Genomic DNA, 13292 nt, shown 5'->3' with positions numbered 1-13292 from the left:
AGGGTAAGATAGGTAGAGAGACACAAAAACACTGACGTAAACCTATGACACAAAAAGAAGAAGACAACCTTTCCCACAGATTGTCGACACTTGGAAGTGAAATACCTGTTCCTCCAGGCATTTGACCCTCTGGCGGTGCGCTCTCTCCCTGCTCTCCAGGGCCTGCTCTGCTTGGAGCTGACTGACTCTCAGGCGATCAGTCTCTAAATCCAGCTCCTGGTGATGGCGAGCTGTGACCTCCAGGAGGCGCTGTGCATGAGAGTGCTCCAACTGAGAGATGTGGCCCTGAAGGCAGTTAGACAGATGAGGTATCAGAAAGATCAAGGTCAGGGTTTTTTTTTTTGTTTTTGTTTTTTTTCTCACACCGATATAATCACTGATTGAGATCTCCGAGTTTGGGGTTACCAAGGTCACAACCCACGCAGTTTCTCATCTGGGCAATTTAGCCAAATTGAAAATGCATGTCAGTGGAAGGCAACTTTGTTTGAAAGGTGTAAACTCAGATTGCAATAACCACAGTTTCCCCTCATGGATTATCTGACTTTTCATGCAGCTACCTAATACACTCAGTGACTCTAACTATTCTTAAATAGTACTTGAGTTCCAGTAAAAATTTATATTTATTCCTTAAATGAGGACTTGAAAGGCATGCAATTTATATGCACATACAGTATATGTACATACTAGACCAAATTATACTTTTATGAAAATGATGTATTTCTTTAAGCTGTCTAATGGGATAGTGTACTGTAGTAACGTCCAGTTTCTGTCAATAATGATGTGGAGCCGTTATTTGTTGCTACATTTGACACAGATGCTTCCAGCTTATACCAGATCAGGCTATTGCTTGACAGGGAGAGTAGCTGATTAGTTTACCAATACTAATGTATTTTATTTGTAGCATCAGGCATAAATTGTTCATATATTAATGTCATATCTTAAGGAGTCTTTACAAATCATCTGCCCTGTCCCCACAGTGCACATAGCTGGCTGTAATTCCTCAGCCTCTCACCTGCAGAGTCTGCACCTCTTCAAGCCTCTCAACCAGCTCCTCTTCCAAGCAGCGGACCGTCTGCCCCAACTGCTCATTCTCTCTGGCTGCTGACACTGCCCCCTCCTCCCTCCTCAGTCTCTCCATCCCCACCTGAGAACAGCACGAGGGTGACATAACTCTACCATGATTGCTTTGTGCACAAAGCGCATGTGCTTTTCTATAATGTGTGTAGCAGAAGGCGAGCACAGAGTCTGTTGGTTCTCACAGTCCACCTACACGTTTCCATCACTTTAGGATCACTTTGTACAAAGAGTGACAAAGATGTGTGTGTAGAAATTTGAAGACATAACATAGCTAAACAAAATTACTACAGCACAACAAAACATTTAGGTATTCAAATAATCTCCACTGTGTTCATGTAACCGTCTTGTGTCCTAAGATTCAACAACTGCTTGTGTTCACTTGGTCCAGAATGTGGCAGCAAGACTTCTGACCAACACTAAACGCATTACTTCAGTCCTGGCCTCTTTATGTACCAGGGCTTCCAGCAGTTGTAGAATTGACTTTAAGATGACTTTAATTGCATTTAAAGCCATTTGTGGTTTGGCTTCCTTGTGTATTTCAGATCTGTTACATCATATTCAGCACCAACACTAACTGACCAAAAGTCTAATGTATGTCTAAAGTATTGGGGTCCACGTAAAAAGGGGGGCAGGATCATGCCTTTACTGTTGTAGCTGTAACATGACAAAACAGCTTCTGACCCTCAGTACTGGGGTAGTTGAATCCATCCTACATTTAAAATGTATGGGTCAAAACATACTGTAGCTATAAGATAGATGAGACAGAAGGACGAAGCCGACATATCATGACCTCTGTTGCTTGGTCTTTTTTGTTTTGTCTGTTACTGTAAGTCCTCCAGCTTTATGGAAGCATAATAGTAAATCACTGCAGTTACCTTTTCATGAAGATTTTGTAAAGTGCAATATGAAAAAACACGTACCATTATAAATTACACAAAGCTTTACTTTGAAAGATGAGTGTAAAAGATAAGTGTGACTAATCCCTGAGAACAATTAATATTCCCATATGTGACACCCTAATCAGAACGATGATTAAGAAGATGATTAATCAGGAGGATGACTCATCTAAAGATGAGATAAAAGGATAAAAAGAGGGTTTTTTTAGGCGTTCAAGCGCAACAGACAGAATAACTCACCTTCTCCAGTGTCTTTCTGAGTGCTGACTTGTCTTTACCGAGGCGTGTCAGCACCCTCTCCATCTCTGCTCTCTCACTTTGTAGTTTTTGCAAAGAGCTCTGGAGCTTGATGACCTTGTCTTGGAGTTCCTCCTTCTCTCTCTGTAGCTGCTGGGAGCTGCCCTGGGCCTGAACTTCAGCCTTCTGCTGCTGCTTCAGGCTCTGAGACAAAGTTGATCAATCATACATCAAAATGGAGCCTCTTTTTTCTTTTTCTTTTTTACACTTTAATGTATATCTTACCTCCTTCATTGTCTTACTGAGCTTCTCCAACTCAGAATATTTTAGTTCGAAGTCTTCCTGGGCTCTCTCAAGGTCTTGGATCCGTTTTGTTAGCATGTGGTTCATCCTTTTACTCTCTAAATGGGTATCTCTTGTTTTATCAAGACGTTCCTACGGACAAACACATGTTGAAATACACTACACAACAAGCCCCACAGTTTCATCAAAGAATGATTTTGCACTTGGGTTGACCTTTCTTTTTCTTTTTTTTTTTGCCTTCCTTCATATCCTCTCTTTTACAGTTCTTGACATACTGTTGAAAGCTACAGGAAAGACTTGAGATTTTTCTCTCACATTTTACAGCAGTCAGCCAGAAGCTTTTGAGCAAATCAAGAGATTTACAATAACCATGTCATGTTTTTGTTTGTTCAGTATCTTTAAAGTCCAGTTCCAAAGTAAGACCGGAAAGCTCTCCTGAGAAGCTCTTGGAGAATTAATGAGCTTGCCTGAGCATTTTATTGCTCCGTCTTTGAGGTCCTTCAGGAAAACCACATCAGCAAATGTAAATAAAAATGCTCAGTCTGGAGCTGAGAAGGTTACATAGCCTCACTGTAAACCAAAGCATGGCAATGGAAGTATGGCTACTCATCTTATTTTGAAGTTTCATCAAGCTTTTATCATAGATCCTCATGCTGAGAGGGAAAGACTTAAAAAACTAATACACCTCCCCGAAGATTTATGTTATGTGACAGAAATGGGAAGAAAAAGTTTGTTTTCAAATGAATGTCTCCCCAAAATATGTTTCTGTATGTTCCACTTAAAGCATTAGCACAGTACTGTACTCAGCAGTGAGTGTAAGTAGGTGATGGACTCTACCTGCAGCAGCCTTCTGTCCTGCTCACTGGCAGTCAGAGCCCTCTCCAGCTGTGGTATCTGCTCCTGCAGAGCTCCACTGTTTGTCCTGTTGTCACTGAGAGAGTTTGACAGTTTGTGGATCTCGTCTCTCAGCTGACCCTCATGCTGCTCAGCTCGAGCCAGAGATGTGGTCAGCCTCTCTTCGCTGACCCTGAACACTGCACACCGGTCCTCACTCTCACCCAGCTTCCTCCTAAGCTCAGTCAGTCGCTCCTGCAGCGCCCCCACCTCTGCATCCAGTTCTGCCGCCCTGAGCTTGGCCCGCTGGAGTTCACCCTCGAGGGTGCGCTGAGACAGCTCCAGGCAGTTCACTCTATTCTCTGCCGCCTCTAGCGACTCCTTCAGCTTCCGTTGTTCTGTGTTCCCACGATACTCTAGGTCCTGCAAAAGCTCCAACTTGTCCTATAGAGGAATGTTATTAGTTTCCACTGAAGATGTCATTGACTATATTGATTAATGTTATATCTCTTTGCCATTTACATACTTGCAGTGCCCTGGACTCAGCCTTGGCAGCTTGCAGACTAGTCCTGAGTTGAGCTACCTCCTCCCCAAAGTTTCTCTTCTCCCGCTCTGTACGACATGCTACTTCCACCTGCAGGGAAAGGGATCTCTGCGCCTTGTGAAAGTGTTCTGCCATCTCCTTTTTCCCTGTAAAAACATGTTAATTATGCTGTGTCTCAACAGAGTTAATAAGTAATATCTTTTTTTCATAAGGTCCATTGTTTTTCTTACCCTGCTCTGATTGCTTCAAGGACTTCTGTAGTTGTAGCAGTTGGGTGGCTGACTTCTCCTGGCTGCCTTTCAGCTCTGTAACCTGCTGATTTAGACTGACCAGCTGAGTCTTGGCCTCATCCTGAAGAACACATGAGATTAAAAAGTGCCTGACAGTCTGCTACTATATAAACACTGAACATAATAAGTGAATTAATATTGTTGAACTGACTGATCTTGAAAGCAAAATCAACTTCACATCCACAATCCTTTTCAGTGTGGTTTGTGTCTTTGAATCTATGTTCAGTTATTAAGATAAAATATACCCTGTCTCTTTGTGCCTCTCTGAGTTCCTGCTGGAATTCCTGTAGGGCCGCGTGCACCATGTCTACGTCCAGCTCCTCGCCTTCACCACGAGACCACACAGATGCATCCGACACATTCTCTCCCCCTAAATCAGAGATCACACTCATTAATGGATTTGCTTATAGCAAAAAAAGGCATGACATTTTATTTCAAATGCCATACTTCTTATTTGCAGATGGCTTCCCCAAGGAGAGGGAGACTGTTTGCGTGACCCAGGTTTGCTTGAAACCCTTGTTCGACTGATGCCAACAGTGCGCCGCAAAGCTGAGAACAGTCCCGCCAGCTTTACCTCTAGGTCTTTGCGCTTGGCATCACTCAAGCCTAGCTGCTCCTCCAGGCCCTGAGCCTTACTTTCAGCAAAGCCCAATTGTAGAGTGAGTTCCTTAACTTGGACCTTGGCGTACTCTAGTGATTCCTCCAGCTGGGCATATCTTTCTCTATGCTGCTGGTCACTCTGCTGATGATGAGCCTCTCTTTCTTGCAGCAGCTCTTGACTCTGCTGTTCCACTGTCTCAATTTCCACCAAACGGCGCTGCAGATCTGTAACCTACCAAGCACAAAGAGCTGTTACAAGACAAACCTAATTTACTCCACAAGCCATGCATATATTTAACATATGTGTCAAACACGGGTGTATTTAAAAATGGATGCATTAACCAGGCTTCAAACATATCATAAAAATGTGCAATCCATTTTGTGCTGCTCTCTGTTGTCTTAGAAACAAAAAAGAAAATATTTCACTCATTCATTTGACAACTCAAAGACATAACTGCTGGGATTATGAGGGAGTCCTGGACCGAATAATGGAAGTATGAACAGACAAGGGTTTTTTTGCAACAGAAAACATTCTGCTGTTCTGTTTATCAAAAGACAAATACTTTTCTTTTTTTGTAGCCTTGTACCTCATTTAGCGCTGCATCTCTTGCAGCCTCACACTCCAGCACTCTCTGTTTGAGAGTAAAAGCCTCGCGGCGTGCCTCCTCCTCCCTCTGCTCCTCCTGACATACCCGCGCATGCAGCTCTTGCAGCTCCTGTTTCTGCCGGCTGTTCTCACCTTCAAGGATGTTTACCTGCTCGTGTTAACATAGCACAAAATATTTGAAAGTAATCCTTTATTTAAAATAAATCAGATGGAAAGCTGTGGCCTCAACAGTCTTTCACCTGTCTGCGCAGCTCCTGCAGCTCTCTGCGCGCCTGCAGGCGAGACTTCTCCAGCATTCTCATACTGCTCCTTAAAGTGGTTGCCTCTTGGTCAATGGAGTTCCTACGTTCCTCTAAGACAGCCACTTTCTGCTCCCTCTCCTCCACAGCTCGCCTCAAGCTAGTCAAGATATGTTAACAATTATAAGAAGGAAAAATAATTACAGGAAATCTGCAATTCTAGGAGACAGGAATACCTGCTGTTGTCACTCTCTGCTTTCTTAATGAAAGCTCTGAGCTCCTGGTTAGAGGCCTGAATGGCCTCTTTCTCTCTGGTCTCATCACCTAAAAGCCTTCTCAGGTCCAGGGCTTCTTTTCGTTGGTTGTCCCGCTCCTGTGCACAGTCCTGGAGCTCCCTGTGAGCCTCAATCAACTCCTTTTGAACTTTAATAAGCCCATCTTCAGCTTGTTTCAGCTGCCAGCGAAGGCCTTCTAACTAATGTCCAGATGAGGGAGAATTACAAAACAGGAATTATTATACAGTAATTATTACAAAATAGTTATGATTATTATTACAAGTAGTAGTAGTATTAATAGCATTACCTTATTTGTGAAAGTAAACGATTAACTAGGAGTTGATCTACTTATCCATCTACAGTAGTAATAAATGTCCTTCCTAGTCTTTCAATTGATTGTTCAACCCAGTCCTGAATTTATTTGATGATATAAATTTAAAGAGGACATAAACATGTTTTGTAAGGTCTTACTGGCTTAAAAACCTGTCTGTCCCCAGTATAAATTAAAAAAAAAAAACATCAAACACACAGACAATAGACAAAAGTTACATTCAATACATCAAAAGCTCAAACACATGTGTCTAATAATCAAGACTGAATAGGAAAAGTCCTTCAGCACTGAAAAACTGATTTTGGATCAGATACTGCATTAGAGTTTTCGTTGTTTGAAAGCTAATCCTCAGCATCTCCCATTCTAAGTGCTATGTGCACAGTCTCAAGATACTGTATGACCTATATTCTGTTTTATGGCAACATGTGTGTAGCAAGAGAAATAGGGAGGACAGAGCTTATCTGGGCACGGATAAGAGCCAGTTGGGCCCGTAGCCAGGTGCTGTCTCTTCCCATCTCCCCACTGTGGCTCAAAGTGTAAAGGATCTACAGAGAGCAACATGATAAACAGCAGCCCCCCTGAGGTGGTTGGGAAAGAGGAGGAGAGGGGTGGAAGAGGGAGGATGAGGACCAGGATGAGGAGGAGGAGGAGTGTTACGTTCAGAGGCCACACAAGATGGTTCTTTCTCATAAACTCTAATGTGAGAAAAAACAAGCCAGTGCTGATCTGACCAATTATACTTTATTTTATCAGATTTTTTGGGTGGGGAACGGAGGAGAAGGGGTCGAGAATATGAGGGCAGCAGTGTTGTGTTATGTGGATGGGAGAGGGGGACCTGCAGTCCCAGTGGAGCCAGCCTCTCGCTGCTGCAAGGGAGAAAATAAACACTCCCCCACTGGCTTATTTACACAAGGGGTTAACTCAAACTTTGATTTCATATTATGGTACCAGGGACCGTATCCTCCCCCACTGGCTCTCCCTCTCTTCCCTTGATTTCTTTCTCTTTCTTGCTCTCTAACTCTGTCACACACTCACACTCCTGCTTTGTCACTATCTGACATGAGAATCCGAAGATAGGATTAGAGAAAATAATCAGAGGAGGAAATGAGCAGTGGTGGCAGCCAAATATGACAGTGTCGCTGAAGTCTGACTTGATATACGGCACTAGGGAGGGCTGTCCAAACCTCAAAACTCTTCTGCTCTGGCTCCACACAACCTCATTCAGTATACTTTGACAAGACTAAGGAGACAGAGTGAAGACAGGATGATCCTCGTTTTTGTTTTTTATTGAAACCAAAAAGTTCCACACAGATAAACAATCCACTTTTCCTTGGAAACCAGGCATTTAAATCAAGGCATGGTGAGGCCCTTACAACTCTGCAGTTACATCTTAATGAGGTGACTGTGAGCTTGTTAATTCACTAAAATGCCTGGCGACCCTGTGCCTGGAATCCTGACCTCAAGCAACCCCAAGAGTAGAGATTTATGGCTCTCATTTGGCTCAGAGAGGTATGTCATTGGGCCAGGATTATAGTCTAATTGCACTTTTATGTTTATATTAAGGCCAGTGGAAATAAATTTTCTTCTAATGGACTTGACAAGAAAAAATCACAGAAAGCGAGAGCTGTACAACAGCACTGAGAGTGGACACCACGTTTCCGTGTGGGATTTGGCCCGTCAGACTTCACCTGATGGTACCCTGATGCTAGTTAAGCTCAGTGGCACCAGCAAGATCAACAGCAGCCTAAGGTAAATTGCTCTCTCTGACTCTGGTAATAATTGATGCAAACCAACCCCTGAACAAGAGACAAGACCATAATTTCCTATCCATTTCTGTGATCCCAGAAAACAAAATCTGTACAGTCTTTATATTTCGAGATCGTCGTTGACCTTGCATTATACATGGATGCCACTGAACAGACAAGCATGATGACAAGTATTTTGAATGATCTCACCTCCTGCTGTGCTTGTTCTCTCTGTTGGTTCAGCTCTCTGACCTGCTCAGTCAGACTCTTACTTGTATTCTCGTGGGAGTTCAAAGAGTCGTCAAACCGAGTCCGTAGGTCATGCAGCTCAGACCGAAGGAGTGCCATTGCATTCTGGGACACAGATGTACACAGATTGCTTGCCTGAGTTACGTATACCTTTTTTACCTTTTACCTTTTACCTTTAATATTACTTTGTCATGTTTTACCTTATCCTGCTCCTGTTTGCTGAGTGCATCCCTCTGCATGCGCTCAAGCTCCATGTCTGCTGTAACCAAGTCCTGTTGCAGGGCTGTTAGCTTCTCTGTAAGGGCAGCCTTCTCTGCCTCTTTCTGGGATAAGGCCTGGTTACCACAGAAAACATGCTCAACTGTCATTTAGCTCAAAAAAAACAACTTAGTTTATCCATAGGGACATGGGCATACAGCACAGAAGCTATACTGCTTAGACAAAGGTCCACTAAGGGACAAGGAGTGTCTTGGATAAGGACATTGGTAGGATATAAGGGGGTTCAAAATTTGTTCTCCCACGGTCTCCTTTTTTTCAATACCTGCAGGTGAAGGACTTTATTAGGAAGAAATTCCCAGATTTTCCCTCTCTCCCACCTAAAACTCATCTGGATCATATTATTAACATGCTTTTACACTCTCAAAGGGGGAGGCTGGCCAAAGTTTATGAATACATAATTTCAATTAACATGCCCTCTTTAACTATTATAAAACAGCACTGGGAGGAGGAGCTTGGCTTTGACATCTCGGATGACATTTGGGACGCAGCCTTAGATCGTGTACACTCTTCATCCATATGTGCATGTCACAGTCTTATCCAGTTCAAGGTATTGCACCGCTTACATTATTGTAAGACTGCCCTAACAAAAATTTACCCAGACATTGACCCCCTGTGTGACAGATGCAAAATGCTTCATGCGACTTTATACCATATGTTCTGGGGTTGCCCCAAATTAGATCGATTTTGGTCCTCTTTCTTTGATTTATTTTCTAAAATATTTAAGAAAACTGTTACTCCTTGTCCCCTTATGGCCATCTTTGGGGTAAACTCGGGAAACATACTGTATCCTTGACCTCCCGTCAGTGCAAGGCTTTGGCGTTCTCCTCCTTACTAGCACGGCGGTTGATTTTACTAAATTGGAAAAATTCTGCCCCACCCACACACACACATCTTATCAAGAGTATCATGTGTAATCTCAAATTAGAAAAGATCAGGTATACTGTTAATGGTGCTCTTCAGAACTTCCATGGGACGTGGGATGGCTTTATTGAATTTGTGAAGCAGTTAGATGGACTTCAGTTGGAGTGATAGGCTTTCAATCAGACCCACTGTAGCTAAGCCCTAGCTGATGACGAGTGACTGAATGCACAACTGGACCCCCCACCCCCAGCCCTTCCCCCCTGTCTTTGTTGTCCCTTCCTGTGTGTTTGTATTTATGTCTTTTTGCCCCCCCCCCCCTTTTTTTTTGTTGGTTTGTTTTGTTTTATTTCATTTCATATTTCATTCTTTCATATGGTTATTTTATTTAACTTGCATTGTTTTGGTATGGTTTGATTCTGTATGATCTTGGCATTGTTTTTACTTTGATATTTACAAATTTATTAATTTTATTTATTTATTTTTTAAATGTTGAAGTGAATCCCTTGTGCCCTGACATTTGCTGTTAAAATGCATTCAAGGAAAACTCAATAAAAAGAATTTTGAAAGAAAGGATATAAGGGGGTTCTTTAACCCCTGAGCTACCCTCATATACTCCAACATCTGAAGATTCACAAACATTCTGGAAAACCATCACAATACCATAACAATCACCACACACACCTGCTGCTTTTCACTTTCTGCCTGCAGGAGTCTTTGGTTGAAGTCCTGCCGCAGCCTGGCCTGCTCCTCTTGCACCTGCTGCAGCTCCTGCTGGTTGTGCACACGCAGCTCCTCGCATTGTCTACGCAGCTGCTCCTCAGCCTGCTCCCACTGAACTGTCATCTCCGCACGCTGCTGCTCCTAACGACCACCAAGCACACATACAGTTGATTAATTAATGTGAAACTTGAGATAATAAATCATTTTGGGATGTAAGTCATGCTCTACCTTTTGTCTGTGTTCTGCTTCAAGCTGCTCTCTGTGAATTTGCTCCCTGTTGTTCAGGGTCAGCAGTGCATTCCTCTCCACCTGAGCCAGCTTTTCCTCAAGCTTTCCACGCTCTTGTGCAGCTTGTGCAAACTGGTGTTGAGCATCTACACGCATGCGTGCAGCATCACCTGGACAGTAAAATGAACCCATACCCAAAATCTCACACGCTTGTAGGCACTTATTACACATGGAGGATGATCCAGGATCAGCAAGATTTTATTCAGAGTTTTATTTATAGCGGATGCTCATCCATGTTTTCATGTGTGGAATACGCTAGCTTAACGACACTTATCTGATCCATGTGTTTATGTGGAGTGGTGGGACCCTGGTCAGCTGAGAAAACAGCTCCAGTGATCCTGCAGCCCAGCTGTTGCAGAGCTCACAGCTGAAATATGGATCTCTAGTGGGCTGTTGGAAAGGCTTCATGGCCAGGGGGCTTGGCATGGAGGACAGTGGGGTCTCTGAGGAAGGGGACTACTCACGCGTCAAGGCCTCGTTAGCCAGGAGCAAGCTGCGCCTCTCCCCCTCCATCCTGGTGTTTTCAGTCTCCAGAGACGAGGCAAGCTCCTGGCTCTCAAACAGAGCTGTCTCCAGGGACTCCTTCTCTGCTCTGGAACACAGCGGTAAAGTGGTTTGAGCTCTGAATAAAAGACCTTTGAACCACTAGGTGTAGAAGGTCATAAAATCCAATGATCCATCATGAGCCTAGTTTCCAAATAAAACTATGTTACTTAAAGACTCCTGTTACATGAGCCTGGCTGTGCTTTAGAAGGTAAAATTTGCTTTAAAAAAGTCAAAACGACCTTAAATACGCACTGGCAGTTGGTGTGACTTAAACAAACAAACACTGGGCTGTTTATGATGCGTTTGAGGACACTGGACTCACTTACATTCATTCCATACACTCTTAAACTAACCCTAACCATAACTGATGCATACTTAAACTCCAACCATAGAGACTCCAACCCTGACCAGTGAAGTCAGAAACAATTTCACTGTAGCGTGTGCTGATTGCAACTGCAGAAAACAAACTGGGAAAACTGGTTATAAATATGAAATTGGTCCCAGAGATTTGAGAGGTCAGACCACACAAACAAACACACACACACACACACACACACACACACACACACACATACACATACACAAACACACTCAAACCTAAGTGCAACCAGCTCCTGCGTGAGACCACAGGCCTTTCGGTCAGCGGAGTTTAGCTTGACATCCAGAGCAGCCTTGTCCTTGGCCAGCTCCTCCCTGTCATGGGTAACTCTCTTTAGGGCTGCGGTCTGTGTCTCAAGCTCCTTCCTGCACGCACACAGCTCCTCTGACACAGTCTGCATCTGCCTGTTGACCTGGAGACCGACACACACACAAATAAATAAAATGCCATCAAGCAATTAATTCATACTTTTTCCTTCAAGCTGCCAGTAATAACCAGTAAATAGTACGCCATTATATGGATTAAAATATAGCATATGCACTGTGCACCAGAACTATGAGAAACTAATCTTTCATCAGTAGGAGCTTGAGCAGCCAAACAAACTTCTACATGAACAGCTACATTGTGTTTGGGAATATGTATGTGTTGGATTAAGAATGAACTGCCCAACATCTACATTTCATGTATGCACATTTGGTGCACTAATACTGAACTCTATACAGTACACCTCTCATTTTGCTGTTGTCTCATGAAGCATAAATTAAACAAACTTTACATGATTCATGACAGTGTATACGAACTGTAGGACCATAACAAATGCATCGCCTGAAGCAAAACAAAAATGATTTGTGAGGTTATGATTGTTTTTCCAATTACCACTTTAATAATTATGACACTCCACAGGACCTATATCTAGCAAAAGAATAATGATTTGGGCAAATGTGCAGTTCATGTGGAACTTTTATTTAACATTTATTAAACTCTAGAACAGATTAATGTCTGAGAGTACCGAGGTCAGGATTCCCATGGGATTCTTCTTTCTATAAATCCACTAAATGCAGCCAGCAGTTTACTGTGAAAATTGCACATAAATGAAAACATGATAGATTTGCACAGTACTTAAGTAACTGTATGTCGATGACCTCAGCAATTCAGTCTTGAAAATAGTTAGAAGGCTGAGAGAGAAACAGGTTTAAATCCGATTTAAAGGCACATCTAGACATTTTGAGAAATAAGTTCATTTGCTTTCAAGGTCAAAATTTAGCAGTATTACATTACATTTTTTGCAGTATTTACAGTACGTGTCTGTATGTTAAATATGGATCTAGACCCTGCAGGCATTTATCTAACTTAAAGTAAAGACTGGAAGCACAGAGAAACAAGTCTGGCTTTCTCTGAAGGTGAGTCAGCTATTCAGCATAATTAAAGGGACTACGAGGAGTTTCGGAAAGCGAAGTGTTTTCACACTACATTTCCCATGAGTATCTGTGCACAAGACGGTGCAAGACGGGCGAAAGTGCAAACATTTGCCAAGAATATTTTCATTAATCAAGAATGAAAGTTGGAGGTTCGGAGACAATCAGATACCGTCCTAGTTCCGACCATAAATGGCGATCCGGCAGCGATCTGCCGGGCAACGTCCAGGGAACCAAAACTAGGAAATGCTGGGCGAGACGACCACTAAATAATAATATCAAAATAAGTAAGACAAAACGATATATTTATGGAAAATGGACCCAATCACACGTGTTGGTAACGTAGATTCATCTATATTAATATGAGACTCTTTTATAACCAAAAGCAAACTCCTCTGGGTCTCTTTAAATCTAATAAATTAATGCATTAGTGTATAACCCATTTGCGTAAATAAAAATGAAGTGTTAAAAAACACAGGTGTGGTTTTACAGTAGGTTTCATGCAAGAACGGCTTTTCAGCTTGGCCAGCAGCATCCTGAAGTCTCTGCTGCTTGCCTAACAACCTCCTTGTGACAA

At 42.7% G+C, this 13292-nt stretch overlaps 1 protein-coding gene across 5 annotated transcripts in view; it reads right to left on the bottom strand.

Annotated features, from left to right (window-relative positions):
* crocc2 (ciliary rootlet coiled-coil, rootletin family member 2) overlaps positions 1 to 13292 on the bottom strand; it is a 33865-nt gene that overhangs the window by 1739 nt on the left and 18834 nt on the right. For all 5 annotated transcript variants that reach the window (XM_085773607.1, XM_085773608.1, XM_085773606.1 and 2 more), the window contains 18 exons: positions 11519 to 11712; positions 10840 to 10967; positions 10316 to 10485; positions 10049 to 10228; positions 8428 to 8562; positions 8189 to 8332; positions 5864 to 6102; positions 5628 to 5787; positions 5369 to 5536; positions 4629 to 5013; positions 4427 to 4551; positions 4122 to 4242; positions 3874 to 4037; positions 3351 to 3791; positions 2496 to 2645; positions 2214 to 2414; positions 1013 to 1144; positions 106 to 285 (listed from right to left, as the gene is read on the bottom strand). In XM_085773607.1, coding sequence (XP_085629733.1) covers positions 106 to 285; positions 1013 to 1144; positions 2214 to 2414; positions 2496 to 2645; positions 3351 to 3791; positions 3874 to 4037; positions 4122 to 4242; positions 4427 to 4551; positions 4629 to 5013; positions 5369 to 5536; positions 5628 to 5787; positions 5864 to 6102; positions 8189 to 8332; positions 8428 to 8562; positions 10049 to 10228; positions 10316 to 10485; positions 10840 to 10967; positions 11519 to 11712 — 3417 coding nt within the window. The remainder of the gene's footprint in view (positions 1 to 105; positions 286 to 1012; positions 1145 to 2213; positions 2415 to 2495; positions 2646 to 3350; positions 3792 to 3873; positions 4038 to 4121; positions 4243 to 4426; positions 4552 to 4628; positions 5014 to 5368; positions 5537 to 5627; positions 5788 to 5863; positions 6103 to 8188; positions 8333 to 8427; positions 8563 to 10048; positions 10229 to 10315; positions 10486 to 10839; positions 10968 to 11518; positions 11713 to 13292) is intronic.

Source organism: Trachurus japonicus, chromosome 4 (assembly GCF_045865225.1).
Source record: "Trachurus japonicus isolate A0001 chromosome 4, Traja_1.0".
NCBI classification, from domain to species: domain Eukaryota; kingdom Metazoa; phylum Chordata; class Actinopteri; order Carangiformes; family Carangidae; genus Trachurus; species Trachurus japonicus.
The sequence above is the reverse complement of the archived record's forward strand: the minus strand, read 5'-3'. Positions and strand labels throughout refer to the sequence as shown.